We start from the raw sequence: 14,362 nt of genomic DNA on the forward strand, positions 1-14,362 counted from the left end.
CTGACAAAGGTGTCTGCAGAGGACCATGTGGCTGCTTTACAAATGTTAACCAGGGGCACCCCCCTGAGGAGTGCCGAAGAGGATGCTTGGGACCGCGTGGAGTGGGCTCTGACATGAAGCGGGCAAGCCACCCCTGCCAGGGAATAGGCCTTGCTAATGGCCGTCACAATCCACCTAGACAGGGTCTGTGAGGAAGCCCTGTTACCCTTGTCCTTGGCCCCAAAACATACAAACAGGTGAGGACTGGAGCGGAATCCCTTCGTCCTATCCAGGTAATAGGCTAGGGCCCTCTTCAAGTCTAGGGAATGGAGGGCCTTTTCCCCCTTAGAGGAGGGTTGAGGAAAGAATGCAGGCAGTGAGATATCCTGCGAGAGGTGGAAGGCGGACACCACCTTGGGCAGGAACCCGAGGCAGGGACGCAGGACCACCTTGTTGGGATGAAACACAAGAAAGGGAGGGTCAGACCGCAGTGCAGACAGCTCACTGACCCTTCTGGCCGATGTGACGGCCACCAAGAATGCTACCTTGTAGGATAGCATATCCAAGGGGCATGTAGCCATAGGTTCAAATGGAGGCAACATGAGACGTGAGAGCACCAAGGACAGCGACCACTGAGGCACTGGCGCCGACACAGGTGGGTAAAGATTGTACATGCCCTTAAGGAACTGGCGGGAATGTGGGTGAGAAAACACCGTAGCACCCTCAACTCGCGCGTGAGCAGCTGATATCGCTGCCAAGTGTACCTTGAGGGAGGACACCTTCAAGCCCAGGCCACGCAAGTGGCACAAATACTCGAATACAACCCCCAAGGGACTGCTGTCAGGCACCACTCCTCTGGCAAGTGCCCAGAGCTCAAACCTGCGCCACTTGGCCGCATAAGCGCGCCTAGTGGATGGCCGACGGGCATTCAGGAGGACCCTCTGTACCTCGTCAGTAAAGCCTACAGGGGAGGAACGATCCGCCAAGCCGTTAGGTGCAGCTTCCTGGGATCGTGGTGGACTAGGCTCCCGTTTAGGAGAAGGTCTTGCCGAGGGGGCAGACTCACATATGTCCGTTGGGACATCCGCAGGAGCTTCGGGAACCAAACCTGCCGTGGCCAGAAGGGGGCCACTAGGATGCAGTCCGTCCCGTCCTCCTCTATCTTGCACAGGACCCTGGGAATCAAGGGGAACGGAGGAAACATGTAGTGCAAGCCCTGCGTCCACGTAAACTGGAAGGCATCCCCAATAGAGAGGGGGTCGCTCCCTGCCCTGGAACAGAACGTGTGGGCCTTGGTGGTCGCCGCAGTGGCGAACACGTCTATCACTGGATGACCCCACATCTGGAAGATCGGCCCAACGCACTCTACGTTCAGTTCCCACTCGTGGTCCAGCAAAGGGACCCTGCTGAGGGCATCTGCTCGGGCATTGTCTGACCCAGCCACGTGTATAGCACGGAGCGACACGCCGTTCCTGATAGCCCACTGCCAAGTGAGCGTGGCTTCCCGGCACAGGGCCATGGACACTGTGCCCCCCTGCTGATTCACGTAGTACATGGCAGTCGTGTTGTCCGTCTGCACCAAGACCTGACGATTTCTCAGCAGTGCTGTAAGAGACACAAGTGCGAAACGAATGGCCCTTAGTTCAAGCACATTGATATGGAGGGTCTTTTCCCTGTCAGACCAGACATCTTGCACAGACACATCACCACAGTAAGCCCCCCATCCCAACAGAGAGGCATCAGTGGTAACCGTGATGTCATGGTGTTGATACCCAAAAGGGGTCCCTCTAAACAAGTTGTCATCAGACAGCCACCAGTCCAAGGAGGAGAGGATGACCCTCGGGATAGAGAATTTGAGGGACGGAGGGTGCAGCAGAGCATCGTACCTCCGCACAAACCAGTTCTGGAGAGGGCGCATACGCAGCCTAGCGAAAGGCACCACAGAGGTGGCCGCTGCCATATGCCCTAGTAAGCACTGGATAGTGCGCACAGACTGGAATCGGTTCCTTTTAAACATGGACACCAGACCCCTTAGGGACCGAGCCCTCTCCAAGGGGAGCAGGGCCTTACCCTCCACAGAGTCTAACAGTGCACCAATGTAGGACACCTTGCAATTGGGCACCAGCTTGGATTTTTCCAAGTTCACCAGGAGCCCCAGGCGTTGGCAAGTGCTAAGTACCAAGCCAATGTCCTGCACCAGCCTAGACTCCGATTCAGCCACGATGAGCCAGTCATCGAGGTACGGAAAGATGGTACAGCCTTCTTCCCGTAGGAAGGAAACCACAGGGGCCACACATTTAGTGAACACTCGTGGGGCAGTGGACAGGCCAAAGGGGAGCACCTTATACCGGAAAACCCTTTGCCGGTAAACAAAGCTCAGGTATTTCCTGTGCTCCTTCCGTATGCCCACGTGAAAGTATGCGTCCTTTAAGTCAAGAACTGCAAACCAATCTCCCTGTTTCAGCAAGGCGATCACAGCCGCCAACGTAACCATTTTGAATTTGGTCACCTTGAGGAAGGCATTAAGGCCCCTCAGATCTAAAATGGGACGTAAGCCCCCATCCTTCTTAGGGACCAGGAAGAACCTAGAGAAGAAACCCTTTACAGAGTCCTCATAGGGCAATTCTTCCACAGCACCCTTGGCCAAGAGCGACACGATCTCCGCATCCAGCTCGGCCATAGTGTTATTAACAGCTGTCAGGGGTGAACTGCATCTAGGCAGCTCAACGAATTCCAGCCCGTATCCCAGTTCAACAATAGTTAAGACCCATGAGTCAGATGTTATTGACTCCCACTCAGAGAGGAGTGGACTCAGTCTGTCCGAAAAGTCCGGGGATACGGCTGGCGTGACCCGTCAGTACTGCCTCCCGGCGCCCTGCTGATCTTTCTGCTGGGCCGGTAGCTGCGCCGGACGAGGCTTGAAGGGCCGACGCCTCCTCTGCTGTTGTGCGGGAGGGTAAGGCCGCTGCTGGTAGGCAGGATACTGTTGGTAGCCCGGCCGCTGATGTTGGTATCTGCCCTGGTAGTGGTAAGGGCCGGACCGGGGAGCGTACCGTGGCCTGGAGGAGGGCTTGTCCGCTGGAGCCAGACCCAAGGACCGCGCCGTCTGCCTGTCCTCTTTTTTCTTTTTCAGGGTCTCGTCGGTCGATTTGGAGAACAGCGAGTCCCCTTCAAAGGGCATGCTCTCCACCCTGGAACGCACCTCCTGGGACAGGGCCGTAGACCGCAACCAGGAGTGGCGCCTGAGGACCACCGCCGAAGCCATTCCCCGAGCAGCAGTGTCAGCAGCGTGGCTCCCGGCATTCATTTGCTGTTTAGACAGCCGGACAGCCTCTGTCTGCAACAGGGAGACGACAGCCTTCTGCTCAGGTGGAAGGTCTCGAGTGTAGGATGCCAACTTCTCCCAGAGGTACAATTGGTACCCTGCCATGATGGTCTGGTAGTTGGCGATCCTCAGACCCAGCGAAGCGACGATGTACTGGCGCCTGCCCATGGCATCCAGCTTCTTGCCCTCTTTATCGGCAGGCACCGAGGAGTGACCCGACCGTCGGGGGTTGAATTCCTCCGTGACCAAGGAGGAAGGTGGAGGGTGTTTCACCAGTGCCGGCCAGGTACCCTGCTTGATCTTGTAGAGCTGCTCAATCCTCTTGGATGTTGGAGGCTGATCACAGGGCACCTGCCATACCTTCTCCACGATTTCCTCAATACCCTCGAGCATTGGAAACCCAACGTACGCCGGATTATCCCCGTAAATACGTTTGAGGAGCTTGTCCTTGGTCTTCGGGGCTGCTGAAGAGATGTCCATCTCGAGAGCCTTGGCCATCCTTGCCATCTGGTCGGCGTAGATGCGGAGGTCCTCGAATGGGGAGTCCGCAGATGGCACCAGCTCCTCAGCTGGCGATGGTTCGGACCAGGACTCCGACTGGTAGCCGCCAAAGCTCTCCACCTCCTCCTCATCGGAACCGAGCTGGGATTCCGGAACCTGGAGCGGAGGGGGAGCCCACGCCGACCTCGATGTCGAAGGCCTCGGTTCCGACACGGAGAAGCCCGCAGGTGCCCCCTCCCATTGGCAACGGTATGGCGAGGGGAGGTAGGAAGCCTGTCGATGCCGGGACGCAGTGGACCGGACTGATCGGACACTGTCCCCGGAACCATGCCGCTCACGACCGACCGGAGGTGGAGACGGACGGACAGGCGACGGACGGCTCCGACGAGGAGACGGGCTCGGTTCCAGCCTCGGCGACCGAAGGGGAAGCGATGGTCGGCTCCGACGGCGCGGGCTCGGCTCCGGCCCCGACGAGAATTCCGCGGGCACCGTCTCGAAGGCCATCGGATCCGGCACTGGCACGGAGATGTCTTCTGGCTCCGGGGAGCCCAGATGAGGGGAAGGCGTGTGAGGAAGCACGATGACCTCCTCCTGAGGAGCGGGACGCGGCGACCGGTGATGCTTGGTCTTCTTCTTCTTCTTCGCTGGTTCCGAAGAAGACCTCGGAACCGACGCGCTCCTCGCCTTCGAAGGGGACCTCGGCTTCGACCTCTTCGCCTTGATCGGGATCGAACCGGTCGTCGGTTCCGACCGGGGACTCGGTACCAGGACCCTCGGTTCCGAAGCTGGTCTCGGATCCGACCTGGTAGAAGACGCGCTACGGGGCGGCCGCACCGGTCCCTGCGCTGGAGAGGCCGCTCTCGACGCCGAGGTACTCGGGGGACGCGGTTTCGACCCCGACCTCGCGGAGGCCACTGAGCCAGCTCTGGAACGCCGTTCGGCAGAGGGGCTAGGGCCGGCCTTGGACGGACGTAACGGGGTTCCCTCCGACATGACCTTCTGCCACAGCGAGGAATTAAGCCGGGCCTTGCGATCCTGCCGGGCCTTGCTGGTGAAACCCTGGCAGATCCTACAGGCCGAGACATTGTGGGTCTCCCCCAAGCAAAAAAGGCACAAATCATGGCCATCGGATTTGGCCATTTTAGTGTGGCATTTTAGGCAATGCTTGAAGAGAGCCGTAGAGGCCATCTTCAGGGGCACGCGAAAGAAGGGTCAAAAACAGTCCGAGTCAAATTACCGAGTCCACGTCAAAGTCCAAAGCGAAATCCAAAGAATAGTCGAGGTCACGAAGTCCGAAGTCAAAAGCCAAGCAATCAGTTAGAGTAAAGTACGAAGCACAAAAGCACAGAGCAACGAAGCTCACGTTCTCTCCAAGCGGCGGCAAGAAGAGAACTGAGGGAAGGGGCCGTTGGTCGCTGGAGGATCACGTGACCGTTTGGGCGGGAAGACGGTCGCTGAGGCGCGCGACAAACGGCCCCTTCGGAGCCATGGAAGCTCTAGAAAATTCTCCGGCGGCTGGCCTGCGCCTGCGCAGTCCCCATGTGTGGAGGCACAGAAGAACGAAGATGAACATTATTTACATTGAATGAACAAGTTTTGTGAACCTTGGGTGATTTTTATTATGCATTGGAATGAAAAAAATATAAACATCTCCTTTTGCTTTTTATGAATTATTGTAAATGCCTTTCCATTTCGCTCTTCTTTGTACTAAGCATGTGCAATAAAAAACTGAAACTGCAAACAAAATCATTTTTTTTAAAAAAAAGTGCAAATGAGGGCACTCATTACTTTCACTTGCCTACAATCATGTTAACACACTATACCATCGCAAAAACCTAAACAAAGGCATGCTAAAATGCCCTAGAGCTCATATTTCATAACCTACAAAATATAAGGGTCATTTTACACATTTAAAATATTTAAATCCACATCTAGAGATGTAAAGTGCAAATGTAACTAAAGCTTTCTTGCAAATACATGCACCTCACAGGGATGCTCGCCAGAAAGCTATTGTGTTTCTCTGAATGGGCGTTAGACCATAAAGATTTGTGTTCAAAACCTTATTCACCTATGTGGCTCATTGGGTGAACTTGGTCCAGTCTTCACGGAGCCTTACTGAGCTCACAGAGTTGTTGAGAGGATGAAAACGTGTATGCACACACACACATTGGTTAAAAAAAATGGCATATCACAGCCATTAAGATATACAGCTGAAGGAGAAAAACTAGTAAGATTACAGAAATTAATTTTAAGCCTATATAAAGAGCCTGGGGTTGAATACCAAGGTGGAGGACCACATGTACGAGACTTAGGGGCTCCGCAGTGGGGAGGGAGGCACCTGCTGAGAATCACTCAGTCTCCTCCTTTTATTGGGAAACGGCCTGAGGAGATCCAACCTCGGAAAAAGGGGATTTAACCTCTGTAAAATAATAACCCAAACCAAAAAGGACTTACTTGAAGACTTTCCACAACAGGCACAGGTGTTACTGGAGCGTGGACAGGTCCCATCCCCTCATAAAAGGTATACTCTGCTTTATCTGTGCTAATGATCGTCCACGAAGCTCCATCATTAATCATCTCTTTATTTGGTTCTTTGGGGCACGGAGTGGCCTTTTGTAGAGGAGGGGGGGAAGCAGCAAAATTAGGCAGGAAGCTGACAAAGCAGCATAAAAAATACACAGCTTGGCTTGATGTGAGGAAAAGCAGTGATAGAGGGCCTTTTTCAAATAGTAAATTATCATACCTCAGTATTAGAAGTAGTGTGTGCACTGGGAAGAGGTGCCGGTCCTAATCCTTCGCATCCCCTGCTCTATTAAGCACACACTCAGCCACACAGTGCTAGCAAGTTAGGGTCTCAATGGGCGTTTGGGTAGACAGCCCCGTAAAGAGTTTCCTTGATAAATACTGTGCTGAAGCCAAAGGGCTATGATGTTACAACGTTAGGCTCAGTATGGATTCTTTTTCATCATCTCCCAAGTCTTCGTTTCCCTCCTGCCGGTTTCCCCTAAGCTTATTCTCATCTCTTTCCCTCAAAATCATGCCTGGATCAGAATGGATTTCCAAGTCCGCCTGTTATCACCAGGTTCTTCTCTAGGCATCTCAAGTTTACCATATTCTAGCAGCAAATTGCAACTTTACAGGCAGTTCTGAAATATTTCAGAAGAACCTGACAGGAGCTCAACTTTTTCAGGACTAAGCAGGGTTATGTGGGACACTGTACGAACAAACATCCATTCCTGGCCTTCTCAGCATTTGGCAAACCATATTCACCCCCAGGTACTGAAACTGGCCGAGCCCTGTCGCCATGGTCTCTCTGCCAATACCACTGTGGCCAGAACCTGTAGGCAACAACTATGAACGTCATCCATTCTGCTCCCTGGCTAAGCACCACTGCAGCACAATTTGTGTAGTATGCGGCATGACCGGTTTGATCAATTAACTTACTTGAAACTGGATAATTCGCTCTTGAGAAAGGCACAGGTACATTCTTTCTGTATCTTTAAGGTAGAATGCACACTTATGGAGCTGTGACACTGGATCATCCGCATCTAGTAATGCGGTCTGTTTGTCCACTTTCCGAATTATCTGCATATGAAGCACACAGAAATGGTTACAATTCCATCCCATGAATTTTATCTTTGCAGTGAAATGAATTTCATTTGGTCTATGACAGCCTATAATCTTAGAAATAAATATTCTTAGGCGTACAGTTAGAGCCCGTTAGTATACCAGCGGTTACAGCTCTATACATATATGATGCTGTTTGAAATGCTCAAAGTCGTATGCCATACAATTTACAACACCCTTGAAAGTAGACTTGCACCTGGGGCAGGGAAACCTCTGCCCCCACCTACCGCCCCATCCCCATTCACCTGGCCAGCAGGGGGGAAATGCATGGGGTGTGTACATGTCAGAACATGCACACGCTCCCACATTTCACCATGTGTAGAAAATAACATCGTTTTCCAGGGGAATGGGGGAGCTGCGGGTTGCCCTGAAGTCCAGTTCAATACAAATTGTCTGTTTGGAGATGATTTTTACTGAATTGGACTGCAGCACACCCCACAGCTCCCGTTTTCCAGCACAAGCGGGGAGTCATAGGGAAGCCCAGTTCAGTAAATGCCTGTTTGGAGGCAACGTTTACTGCACTGGGCTTCGGCAGGCCCACTGATCCCCCGTCGTGCAGGAAAAACAAGTCATTTTCCTAGGCGATAGGGGAGATGAGAGTGCATATGCTGGGGAGTAAGTACCTCACTGTCCCCCCACATACTTTGGCTCCTGGGGCCACTGGAATCCAGGGAAGGGGGTAACAGGCTAGGAGAATGTCAGCTTCCCCAAGACCACCTAGTGGGTTTATGGCAGAGCCAAAATCTGAACTGGGGGTTTAGCTGCTCACATATCCCTCTCTTGACAACCACAATGAACTACATGAAGCATTTCCATTCAAGAACTGTACAGCAAAACCTGCCACTTCACCTCCCAGTTCTGGGCACTGATCACAGCCACTCCAGCAACTAGGCAGGCAGGCTGCATTCCACTTATCTGTGAGACCAAACGCTCTCTCTTTCCCAAAGGCCAGGCTTTCCAATCTTGGGTTTGTTTCTGGGGTGTACCCTTGCACAAGACATGAATTCCAGACTTTAGCTTAGTAAAAGATAACTTTATTAATTAAGGAATGCCTCCAAAGGCATGAAGGACTCTTACTCAGGCAGCAGGTATTGAAACAAGAAATCTTCACTGTTGCTAATTTTAAATTGCTTATCTGAAACTTAAGAGCTAGCTACCTAAGCATCTCTAAGAGATTTCCATTGTTGCATATCTCACCCCTCTATCAGAAAGAAAGCCCTCTCTCATACTTGGTTGATCCAGAATAAGGACATGCTAAGGTGATAAAAAAGCACGTAGCTTACAGCTTCTCTCTTGTATACTGGCATCACGATGAGAAATGAGTTGAGAGAAGGAAATGAGTTGAGAAGCCATCTTTTCAGGCCTCAGTGAATCACCCAGCAACTCAGGAACCAATCAGGGTTAAGTCACTGACCGGCGTTACAGCTGTGTGGAAACTACAGAGTTCAGAGCAGAGAGCACAGAGCCCTCTGAGAACGGTCCCTCCAAGGTCAAATCTCTGGGCAACTTAGAGACTGCTCCACTGGTGTTTACGATCAGCTTTACAACCACTTCCCTGGGATAGGCCACAAATCTTATAATGTGCACAACATGAATCTAAGTTCAACCATTTTCTTCCAAAGACCTAGTCTCAGGTTAGCAACTTCCACACAAACTGGCTTAAGCACTTATAGGTAAATCTTCCACATGGATTTAGACTCTTAGGCAGTATATTCCACTGCTGTACCCTGAGATAACATACGGAAGAGATGATCCGAAACAAACAGATGTTATACCACTTAGTAGCAGCAGCAGCAACATATGTAACCAGTCTGGTAGTTCCTAAAAATGAATTCCTGTCAAAACCTGTGTTTTGGTTCACTTTAGCTAGATAGGTGCTTATTTGGCAAATAAAAATTGGAGTGTTACACTAAGACAGACAGTGTGGTGTAATGACTAGGATCAGGGAGACCCAGGTTTAAATCCACGCTCTGCCATGGAAGCTTGTTGAGTGGCCTTGAGCCAGTCACATAAATAGGTGCTTACACCAAAATTTTAAAAAATCCAGGATCTCGGTTTCAGGGATACTGGGAAGATTCTCTGATCCATTTAAGACAGATCAGAGAATCCTAGATTTATTAGGCCATTATTCCCTAGAGGGAAAACTATCTGGGGACTATCCAGGTGTGTGTGTTCTTTTTCAAGTAAACCCCACCACATTTGCAGGGATCCCATTCCTAACTATGCTCTACAGACCCCCCAGTTAAGATTGGACCCCAGGGTCCAATTCTATGGCCCCTGAACAAGCACCCCCCCCCCCACTATCCATTGTTTCCTACTGGAAAAACATTTCCAAGCAAGCTCGCAGGCAGAAACACACAAGGGCAAGACTGCCAGCGGCCAAAGGCACACTCCCAAATGCAATCCCAACCCAGAGAAGGCCCAACAGAACCAAACTGAAGTCCCCCCAAAACACAAGTGCTGGACAAGCTCCAGCCAGTCTCTATTGTTTCCAAGGAGAAAACATTTCCAAGCAAGTTCGCAGACAGAAACACAAGGGCAAGGCTGCCAGTGTCCAAAGGCACACTCCCAAATGTAAGACAGAGCCCAACAGAACCAAACTGAAGCAAGAAAATGGATGTAATGCCCCCAGAACCACAGTGAATCAAGTAGCCCGTTTACCCCTGGGAAACTATAGGCCAGGCAGTCTGACTTCTGTTGCTGGGAAGATATTAGAGCAGATTTTAAAGGGATCGATCTGTAAGCATCTGAAAGACCACTTAGTGATCTGGGAAAGTCAACATCATTTTGTCCCCAACAGATCTTGCCAGACCAACCTGGTTTCCTTCTTTGATCGAGTGACGAGCTTACTGGATCCTGGCAACTCTGTCAACATGATTTACCCGGATTTCAGTAAAGCTTTTGATAAGGTTCCCCGTGACATTCTAATGGGTAAACTGGAAGACTGCAGACTGGACTATAGGACAGTTTGGTGGATAGGGAACTGGTTAGAGGATCACACCCAAAGAGTGGTGGTTAATGGCGTTTCCTCAGACTGGAGGGAGGTGTCCAGTGGGGTGCCACAGGGCTCAGTTTTGGGCCTGGTACTTTTCAATATTTTTATCAATGATCTAGATGAAGGGGTAAACGGGCTACTCATTAAATTTGCTGATGGTACCAAATTGGGAGAAGTGGCAAACACCCAAGAAGATAGAGTTAAAATTCAACAAGACCTGAATACTCTGGAGAAGTGGGCAGCTGTGAATAGGATGCAATTCAACTTAGGTAAGTGCACAGCACTACATCTGGGCCACAAAAATGTGAAGCACAAATACAGGATGGGGGATACACTTCTGGGTAGTAGTATATGTGAAAGGGATCTTGGGGTAAGAGTGGACTGTAAACTGAATATGAGCAGTCAGTGTGATGCAGTGGCAAAAAAGGCAAACTCAGTCTTGGGTTGTATCAAAAGGGCCATTGCATCGAAATTGCAGGAGGTCATAGTCCCTCTCTATACTGCCTTGGTCAGGCCACACCTGGAGTACTGTCTGCAGTTCTGGAGGCCTCACTTCAAAAAGGATGTGGACAAAATTGTGAGGGAAGAGAAGAAAGTGACGAGAATGATTAGGGATCTGGAGACTGAGCCCTACGAGGAAAGGCTGAGGGCCTTGGGAATGTTTAGTTTGGAGAAGAGGAGATTGAGGGGGGACATGATTGCTTTCTTTAAATATTTGAAAGGCTGTCATTTGGAGGAGGGTGTCAGTCTACGGAAGACAGGATACGTTGAAGGTGACTCCCGACCCTTGCAGCAAGAAATCCAAGCTCTCTTGAGTAAATAGGTCTTTATTGAAATATCATAGGCTTCTCGGTACATATGTTACACAGAAGCAATTAAGGGCGTCTGGCTGTACACAGGTCTCTCATTAAGAGTGACACACTGAGCAGAGGATACATTATATCAACTCGTTCACATGCCCCCCCCCCCTCCGGCTCTTCTGGCTGAACACAATCAGTAGCGGGACGGAAGGAGCTGTCCCAAGGCCGCTGCAGTGAGCCATCCGAGATAAGGGGCTCGCTCGTCTGGAAATCTGGAAAGCAACAGGGAGCAGGTGCAAGAGGGTACTGCAACACATCATAAACTGAATAACAATATGGAAGGACAGTGGGCAACAGACCTGACATTTCTCCCCAAAGGCCCCCCTCAACCCCCAGGCCCCAGCTTCTCCGGGTATTTTTTGTGGAAGTTGGCGGTGAGTCGGGGGATGTTGACGTGGGAGTGTTCGACCCACTCCCGGAATGCTTCGTCGAAGTCTCACCACCTGATCAAGTAATAGAGCTTTTTGTTCTTTAATTTGGAGTCCAGTATTTCCTCTACTTCGTAGTGGACTTGCCCGTCCACGAGGGTAGGATGTGGGACTCCTTTTTCTGGGTGCCATTCATCCGGGGCGGGGGCTTTCTTCAGGAGGCTAAAGTGAAACGTTGTGTGGACTTGGTGTAGGTTTTTCAGGAGTTCTAGTTCTACAGTAACATCATTGATTACCCTCTTGATGGGGAAAGGGCCAAGGTATTTGAGTCCCAATTTTTTGCATGGCTGGTCACTCTTAAAGTTCTTGGTAGAGACGTACACCCGGTCCCCGGGCAGTAGTTTCCATTGCTCCGTGTGGTGCCGGTCGGTGTATTTTTTGTTATCCTCTTTGGCTTTCTTCAGGGTCTCCTGTATTATTTCCCATTGGGATGTCAACGCAGACCACCATTCTCCCCGATCCCCTGCTTTTTGGGTTTCGGGGTTGGTTGCAAAGGGTAGGGCTGTTCCCTCATATCCTTGTACTATTTTGAAGGGGGAGGCACCGGTTGAGCTGTGCACCACATTGTTATATGCGTATTCCGCGAAATGGATAAAGTCCGTCCAGTTATCTTGTTGATAATTGATGTAGCAACGTAAGAATTGTTCTAGCACTTGATCAGTGTGTTCGGTTTGTCCGTCTGTTTGAGGATGGTGGGCAGAGCTTAATCCTTGTTCAATGCCCGCAGCTTGGAGAAGCTACCGCCAAAAGTTGGCAATGAATTGCACGCCTCAGTTTGAGATTACCTTGAGGGGAAAAGAATGTAGCCTTACTACATGTTTCATAAACATATTAGCCAGTTTTTTGGCAGTGGGGATAGTAGAACATGGTATGAAATGGGCTTGTTTGGAGAATAGGTCCACCACCACTAGGATATATGTGTTCCCTCTGGAGGGTGATAGGTCTGTGATAAAGTCCATTGAAATCACTGCCCATGGTCTGGGTGGGGTCTCCAGGGGTTGCAGCAGCCCTGGGGGCTTTCCCCTCCTGGGTTTCCCCATGATGCATATTGGGCAGGACAAGACATATCGACATCCTGTCTCATATTGGGCCACCAAAACTGTCGTTGGACCAGGTGGAGTGTCTTTAGGTAGCCGAAATGGCCAGCTAGTTTGGAGTCATGGCAATGCTGCAGAATCTCTCTTCGCAAGCTGTGCAGTACGTAGAGTTTACTGCCCCGGTACCATTCACCTGCTTCCGTTTGCGTTAGCTCGCATGTGGGTACGCTTCCCCCTTCCTTTTCCATTTCGGCTTTTACTGTCTCCCTCCACTCCGAGAGATCAGGTTTCTGGTTGATTTGCATTTTTGCTGTTTTGCTGCATGTCATCACCACCCCCTCTAGTTGGGTGGGTGAGAACACTGTGTCAATCACCTCCTCCCTTTGGCTGTCATGCTGGGACATGCGTGAGAGGTCGTCCACCAAGAAGTTAGCCTGCCCAGGGAGGTATTTTAGTGTAAACTCGAATTTGGAGAAGAACTCCGCCCACCGCAATTGCTTTGCGTTTAGCTTTCAGGGGGCGCATAGGGCTTCTAGGTTCTTATGGTCTGTCCAGACCTCGAATGGGTTTCTAGCCCCTTCTAACCATTGCCTCCAAGTCGTGATGGCGAGTTTTACAGCAAACGCTTCCTTTTCCCAGACTCTCTAGTTATGTTCGGTGTCTGAAAACTTTTTGAACAGATAGGCACAAGGGCGTAGCTTTCCCGCCTCATCGGGTTGTAGTAAGACTCTGCCCACTGCCATATCACTTGCGTCTACTTGCACTACGAATCTATGGTTCCCGTCCGGGTGCTGCAGCATCAGTTCCGAGACAAACTTTTGTTTTAGGTTTTCTAATGCTTGTTGGCATTCTTTCGTCCAGGGTAACTTTGTGCTAGGCTTTTTGTCTGGTAGCCCCTTGCCCTTGGTTTTTAGTAAGTTTGTTAGGGGCAGGGCTATTCGGATGAAGTTATTTATGAACGGTCTGTAGAAGTTAGCAAATCCCAGGAAGGACTGCAATTGTCTTATGGTTTGGGGTGCCACCCACCCGACTATCGCCTGGATTTTAGCGGGGTCCATTTTTAGCCCCTGATGGGAAATGCGGTACCCTAAAAAGTCCAATTTCTCTTTGTGGAACTCGCATTTCGACAACTTCACTGGCAGTTTGTGCTTCATTAAGGGGGTCAGCACTTTCCTGACCAGTTCTACATGTGCCTTTTTATCAGCCGAATAGATAAGCACGTCATCTAGGTACACCACCACCCCTTTATACAGGTATTTGTGTAGTACTTCATTGATTAGGTTCATGTACACACCTGGGGAGCCTTTGAGGCCAAATGGCATGACCAGGTACTTGAATTGTCCTAAGGGAGTGTTGAATGCAGTCTTCCACTCGTCCCCCTCCCTTATCCGCACCTGGAAGCAGGCATCTTTTAAGTCCAACTTCGAAAAGATTTTGCCTTGGGCCACTGCGCTGAGTAGGTCTCGGATCAGGGGTAGCGGGTATGCATTGGACATGGATATAGCATTTATTTCCCTGAAGTCTGTGCATAGGCACAGGCCCTCGTCTTTTTTTTTTTGACGAATAAGACTGGCGCCTCATGGGGGGAGCTGGCTGGGTGGATGAACCTG

General features: G+C 50.7%; 1 protein-coding gene across 1 annotated transcript in view; it reads right to left on the reverse strand.

Moving 5' to 3' along the window:
- Positions 1–14,362, reverse strand: part of RBPJ (recombination signal binding protein for immunoglobulin kappa J region) — a 103,578-nt gene that overhangs the window by 13,328 nt on the left and 75,888 nt on the right. Inside the window, exons 8-9 of the mRNA XM_054999184.1 lie at positions 7,250–7,390; positions 6,260–6,415 (exon numbers count right to left, since the gene is read on the reverse strand). Of these exons, the coding sequence (XP_054855159.1) occupies positions 6,260–6,415; positions 7,250–7,390 (297 nt within the window). The remainder of the gene's footprint in view (positions 1–6,259; positions 6,416–7,249; positions 7,391–14,362) is intronic.

Source organism: Eublepharis macularius, chromosome 15 (genome assembly GCF_028583425.1).
Source record: "Eublepharis macularius isolate TG4126 chromosome 15, MPM_Emac_v1.0, whole genome shotgun sequence".
NCBI lineage: Eukaryota > Metazoa > Chordata > Lepidosauria > Squamata > Eublepharidae > Eublepharis > Eublepharis macularius.